Consider the following 7190-nt stretch of genomic DNA (forward strand, 5'->3'; position numbering starts at 1 on the left):
GAGCAGGAAAGGAGGTGAAAGGAGATAATTTTAGAGAAGAAAATTTTTCGGTCGCTACCCAGATTCTAACCCTGGACCTTTGAATGAGAGGCCAACACCTTAACCTCAAGGCCACGAAAGCCCCCCTACTAAAAATGGATTTGGCACGGCCACCTAATCCAGTCCGGTGTCGACACTGGCCTCCAGCAGGCTGATTATGGCCTTTTAAGTCGCTTGACTGTTGTAATGAATAATAAAACAAGGCTATGCCTACCTTCTTGGCAAGCTGGCCATTGAAGCGTGTATTGGTATACCTACTGTAATATTATAGTATCAGATTACTCAACCGTTTTTCTTTTTCAATCTAATCTTGTGTGTGTTATGTATTATCTGTCTCGGGATTTTTGCAGCTCTCAGATCTGCTGCTAGATACAAACCAGACACATGGTTTAGCCTGTAGTTTGTAGTCTAGTAGAGTTGTGACCCAAGTTATGTTTGAGAGCGGGGTTAAAAAGGAAAAAAAACGGGCGTTTCAGCAAGCAGTAATCACATCACAGAATTGGGAAATGAACAAGAGGTGTTATGAGCCATCCAAGAGCATGTAACTGGAGGAAAGTCTAATAAAAATGTATTATCTCACATGAAAACATGTCTAATGTCTTGGACATCAGAGATTACTCACTTCCACAACCCTGGATAGGCACCAGGCGTATGAAACCGTGATTACAAGTCACACATTGAGTTCTGTTGATATTATACTGGGCTACTGTGAGGATTGAATTCTAGAACACCTGTTCTCCTCAGCCGTCCCCTATGGACAGCTCCCACTATCTACATAATTCAACAACACAAAAAACAGTCACTGCAGTGGAACCCACAGGGAGCACGAGGCAGAGGTAGGCAACGGGAAATGTGGAGGAGATGCGTGGAAAGGGACATGAGCGAGATGAAGCTCACTTGGAACGAGCTTAGAAGGGTGGCCCAGGACGGAGATAAATGGAAGAAGCGTGTATGTGGCCTATACCCTGCCAGGGGTGAAAGGCAGTGATGCCGATGATAATGGTGAGGATAATCTTCTTTCGAATCCCCGGTGTAGCGTTGTTAGGGATGTTATCAAGGCTTTCTGCCTCCTTGATTCCATTTTAGATGGATGTTAAATACGGAAGTCCCGCCTAACTGTGTTGAAAGGGGCTTAAGACACTCACTGCTGCTTCACATCTATTCGACACCGATAGTAGGACGTGATAAGTAGAATACATTGGGGCTGCAGTGGTTGTGTGGTTAGTGAGCTCAGGTCTGCAATAATGCCAAGCGTTTGTCGGTGACTCGACGTTATTTTTTGTTGTTGTTGTAATTGTTGTTGTCTTGCTTTTGTTTTTGTGAGGGTTTCACGGCGCTCACAACTGGATAAGGTCATTTGAGCGTGCAGGAGACATTACACATTTTCAGTCTTCTTAGTATGAATTAATTTTGAATTTTGTCGGGTGGCAGCTGAAGCCTACAGTTATCGATTTTGGACCACCGCGGTATCTTTAACGTGTGCAACTTGCACTTAGGACTTCCATTATTTTTCGCTCTTATCCTGGAAGGCTAGGTGTTAGATCTTACCTACCCTAAGAGAGGGATGTGGCTGAAAGACAGCAGTACTAGTAAGAAGGGGCCAAGCAGTAGAAAGACTGCAGAAAGAATCAGGGGCCCAGAGGAGGGGGCAAAGGAGGTAAGGGGTGGGGACAGAAAATGGAGGCGAAAGCAAACTATTGAACATGGTTAGAGAGCAGGAAAGGAGGTGAAACATTTTAGAGAATAAATGTTTACATCGCTGTCAGGCTTCGAACCCGGAACCTTTTGAATGAGAGGCCAACACCGTAGCCTCTGGACCACGTGAGCCCCCGCCCCAAACACGGCGTTTGAGTGGGTCGTCACTTGGATGTGTTCTTGAACAAGATACGATAACCTTAGCTCTAAAAGCAAGGCGCTACACAATGACAACTAGCTATGGTATGTGCATTTTCTATGTTTGCGGCAGTGTGTGTAATAGGCTACATGCATTTATGTATTAATGTATTTGTGTTTTATGTACACCACTGTAAAATATATTTCCCAAGTGGATTAACAAAGTAGAGTTTATTTGTTTATTTTACGCTAGGAAACGTAATCCAGCAGGTTCAATCTCTAGTATACTATTAAAGGACGTGTTGTCCCTGGGATCACAATCGTCCCTGTATTTTCTGCAGTTCATGCAGTTGAAAGCGATTAACAGAGCAATCGACAGGGGCAGTGTGTAAATACCAACCTTTGAACAAGGCACAGGTCGCCAGGCAGTGTTTCCCTTGAGAGATGAGACAGTAAAATAGTAATTCCAAAAGGTTTTATTGTAAATTAGTCTAAAGTAGCGAGCGCTTTGCATTGAACGGCCTACAAAATTATTAAGCATCACTTAATCACACTCACAAACCGTGGTTCCTGACGTTTATCCTGCTATGCACCGCCCGCCCCTTCCCCTACTTCTGCAATATCGAGTTACCGAGAGAAGGTTTTTCCATGGCTGAAACTAATTTTGGCAAATAAATTATGCGATCCTGTGAGTTGAACTACGGCGACGGCGTGGATATTGATCTCCGGAAGGTAGAGTGGTCACAGAACTGATCGCTGGCTGGGGCCTAATAGCCTGTGTGCCGTGCGGTCTAGAAATGAGAAGCACAGGCTAAAAGAGTCTCGACAACGAAGAATCGTTAAGAAGCTCAGGGAGCTCGCAGTAAGTAAGCCAGGATCCTTCGTTGCGAAATTGTAGTCCAATAAGTATGCCACTGACCGGGCGATAAAGTTGTGAGAACTTTCACCGCAGATGCCAACGTCTGGAACTGTTTCTCAGTGCAAACCGTTGCATGTGGATCTACAGAGATTATAGAAGACGAAAGGGGAAAAGTAAAAGGTGACCAAGCGATTAGAAGCCGACTAGTTCATCACTCTGATCTCTGATTTCTTCGGGATACAATCCGTCTCTGCTATTGACAGCACCTTCGGTACGCCAATGGATTAGTAATAATGTATCAAAACATTTTTTTTAATGTGGTGACAGATTTTTGGATTCCTACACAACGACAGTATATATACATTAGTGTTTCTTGTGTTAAACTCTTCTGATGTTTTATGTTAATATACTATAAAATGCATAGAGCTTGCTGTCGAGTGGGGGTATGCGCTATACAAATGCTTATTATTATTATTATTATTATTATTATTATTATTATTATTATTATTATTATTGTTATTATTATTATTATTATTACTATTAATATTATTATTATTATTTATTATCATTATCATTATTATTATTATTATTATTATTATTATTATCATTATTATTATTAAATTATAATTGTTATTATTATTATTATTGTTATTTTTTATTATTATTATCATAATCGTGCTAGATTTTCTTTTGCCGGGAATACAAGGAAAGTGGACAAGATCAAACGAATCGGAGACCACTCGGTTTGTTTTTTTAATTTCTTTTATGTCTGTCGGTCATTCTGTTTTCGTTAGCTTTATCTGTATTTCAGAGGGTGCTGCAGTTCTACAATTCATGATACCTTCATTAACTTTTTTTGTTGGGTAATGGGCGCTCTGGTGCTCCTCCTTTTTATTTTTTGTACCTGCCTATTGTCCTACTCTGTTCCTTGGGATTGTGGCAGAGTGCGTTCTAAGACACCGTAACTAAGACACCGTAAATCACAATAATTTCATATGAACATAGAGTTGTTCTACAGCAGAGGGCCCCAAACTAGGTCTAAGGCCCCCGGGCCAGATCTAACCCGCAAGATCAGTTCGTCAGGCCCACCGTCATGCCACCATGCAGCCATGTGTGGCTTTTTTTTAGCGTGCTCGATCAGGATTAAGCCACCATTCCATTTAACTATCATCATCATCATCCAGTGCCAAATCTGCGACAGACATCGGCGATCATGGTTCTCCATTCATCTCTTTGCTCGGATGCTCTAAAAAAAGCTACGGTTCCCTGATCTTTCCCTGCTACCCATTTGTTTAGGTTCCCTAACTATGTTGTTCTGAGCCTATCCCTGCCTCGCCTGCCAGTGAGAGCTAGATGTTTAAGACCCTTATATCTATTCAGGTGTCCCAAAAACTGCATTTGTCGTCTCCTGATTGTTTTTAACATTGGGCGTCCCACGTGGGCTTCATCAAGCACTACCTCCTTTGATTTCTTTTCCTTCCAGGATACTCTAAGCAGTCTCCTAAGAAACCACATTTCTGTTGCTTCTATTTCATTGAACTATACTCTGCAAATAAAACATGTTTTCACTGACTTCATAACCTCCAGGGGCTTTGAACATCTTGCTCTCACTGGAAATATAGAAGGCGAACGGGGGCAGGGGCAGACCACAGAAACTTATTTGGAAAAAACTGAAAGGATGGATAACGATAATGAGTTGTTTTATTTAGAGCATTCGAGCGGATGATTGTTTCATAACGGGCACTTTATGATGATGGTAATTTCCAACCAATTATACTCTTTTTTACCTTCAATTTAAATGTGAACAATTTATCATTCAACACGTCTGCCACAAACAGGAGTTCCCCCATACGTCCCGGTCGCATAAACCTTTGGATTCCGCTAATGAGGATTGGTGTCTTTTGTGTGTGTGTGTATTTTGTATTATTGTGTAGGGAAAAATCAAAAGGTTGCTTATCTTCATCTTTTTTATACATATTGAATTATTATGTATTGTACAAAATAGCTGTCCAACCGAGTAATAGGAGGAGGGAGAGGAGGAAGAGGATGAGGATGGGGATGAGGAGGAGGAGGAAGAGGAGGAGGAGGATGGTGAGGAGGAGGAGGAGAAGGATGAGGAGGGGGGAGGAGGAGGAGGAGGAGGAGAAGGAGGTGGAAGAAGAAAAGACGGAGGAGGAGGAGGAGGAGGAGGGGAGGAGGAGGGGGAGGAGGAGGAGGAGGAGGAGGAGGAGGAGGAGGAGGAGGAGGAGGAGGAGGAGGAGGAGGAGGAGGAACAGAAGAGGCGAAGAGAAAAAAATAAGAAGCTGAGAAGGAGCAGAAAGAGAAGAAAAAAATTAAAAGGAAAATATTTTATACTTGCAGGTTCTGCTCTTGTTCTGAGTCGAATCTACATTGAAACATGGGGGACATGAAGCATCAGAACAGTGTGCTTGCTGCAATAATGGAAAAAGAAAAGGTAGTGCAAATGTATATTCTCAGGATCTTATGGGTGTGTCTTGGGTCTTTTTCGTCTTTCGAACTGGTCAGAGGCACATCCCCCCTCCCCCATCTGTCTGTCTCTCGGTCTGTCTGTCCGTCTGTCTGTCCTCTCTTTCTCCCTCTCTTCCCCCCCCCCCCCACCCTCTCTCTCTCTCTCTCTCTCTCTCTCTCTATATATATATATATATATATATATATATATATATATATATATATATATATGTATGTATATATATATATATATATATTTAGGAAATGTTTTAATCAAGGCGCCTTATGCAACGGGATGACTGTTGAGGTGATGCGTTCGTTTCTTGCGAATGTTTCAAGAAAAAGAAAACTGCCACCAATTAAATAATTACGCAAAATGGATAATCGAAAAACACCTTAGAGGTTCAGAAAAAACTGCATCTTTGAAATTTGATTTTGTTCAGTATCTGGCGCTGTATTGTTATATAGCATAGTACGAAAACAGGTGCTTTTGAAGAGATACTGAGAGAGAAAACAATTTCATACCAGTACAAATTATTTACATGAGAATGTTGTACTACGTTAAAATCTAGCAGATCTATCGTTGATTTTAAAAAACGTTTATACGCTTCTGAATTGTTACCAACTGTACTACACAATATGTAATAATATAATATAATATAATATAATATAATATAATATAATATAATATAATATAATATAATATAATATAATATAATATAATATAATATAATATAATATAATATAATATAATACAAAATAGTATAATTATAATATATAATATAATATAATGTAATGTAATTTAATATGCTAAAATATATTATAATGTAACCTATAAGCTACATATTATATTTGTGAAAGTTCGTCACTTTGGCCGCTTAAAACTTCCGAACCACTTAGCTTCCGAATTTGAGAAAATTAATGATGGTTCAGAATCATTTAAATGGTGCACAGTTTCATTGGGGAGCCTGAAATCACTGTAGTTTAATTTTCAGTTTTTCATTAGTATCGTTTAGATCTAATCTTGGGAAAGTCCGTCTTCTAAGACGCCATTGTAAACAAGTGAAGTTTCCGTTCACTAGCCGTGCGCACTGTTCCACACCTTTGAAATTCTGGAGTGTACAACCACAAAAGACGAATAGATAATCAATCTATACATTTATTATATTATTTGGCAACTTGGAAACACATATGTCCCTTTTCTCTCAAGATTTATTGCTCCATTCCAGTAGAGTGTAAATATAGTAGGCCAATGACTTTCAGTTGATGTTAATGCACCGATCATTCCTTTCATCGAAAGGGGGCCCAGCTAGTGCAGTATAATGTAAAATAATGTAATATAATGAAATGTCCATGTCTACTTTTCCAGAGGAAAGTGATGATCAAAAGCGTGTTTTTGAAGATAGAAGACATCGACACAATACAGGAGACTTTCAGTGGACTTGTCTTCGTCAAGGCACGCTGGCGTGAGCCCTTGCTGGACAGTTCTACCTCCAGGGTGAGTTTACTCGAGACTAGACCCGCACCTTTAGGAGGAAGGGGGGGGGGTACACCTGAGGGCTATCTCTCTTATTTGTGGATCCAATTTTACCAAGTTTCGCACATATTATTATAATAACAAACATAGCGAGGAGTCTTCAAATCCGGAATCAAATTTTAGGGGGGAAAAATTCATTGACATGGAGACAGGGGCCAAATGGGATTTTGTTGACATGTCTTATACAGTTAATGCCTTACTTATTTTCTATGGAAATAGTTCGTTATTTTGCTTGAATTTTAGCAATCAATAATTCTACGAAATGGTAGTTTCCAAGGTTGAAAAAAAAACCCACAGCAGTGAAAGTCCACACTCCAGACGCCACCAACCAATTTCTATTCCATATATTGAAATAGACTAGTTTATAATGTTACATTTTCTTATCATTCGGTGAAAATTTCATGAAGATGGGGGAAAATCAGCAGAATTATTCAAAAAAGTGTGTGTGTGTAT

The 7190-nt window shown here is 40.0% G+C and overlaps 1 protein-coding gene across 1 annotated transcript in view; it reads left to right on the plus strand.

The window, feature by feature from the left end:
* Positions 1 to 2622: 2622 nt before the first annotated feature.
* Positions 2623 to 7190, plus strand: part of LOC101845828 (glycine receptor subunit alphaZ1) — a gene marked incomplete in the record, with an annotated part of 13832 nt that continues 9264 nt past the window's right edge. The window contains 3 exon segments of the mRNA XM_013091379.2: positions 2623 to 3002; positions 5093 to 5186; positions 6570 to 6698. Coding sequence (XP_012946833.2) covers positions 5130 to 5186; positions 6570 to 6698 — 186 coding nt within the window.

Source organism: Aplysia californica, unplaced genomic scaffold (genome assembly GCF_000002075.1).
Source record: "Aplysia californica isolate F4 #8 unplaced genomic scaffold, AplCal3.0 scaffold00035, whole genome shotgun sequence".
Classification (NCBI taxonomy): domain Eukaryota; kingdom Metazoa; phylum Mollusca; class Gastropoda; order Aplysiida; family Aplysiidae; genus Aplysia; species Aplysia californica.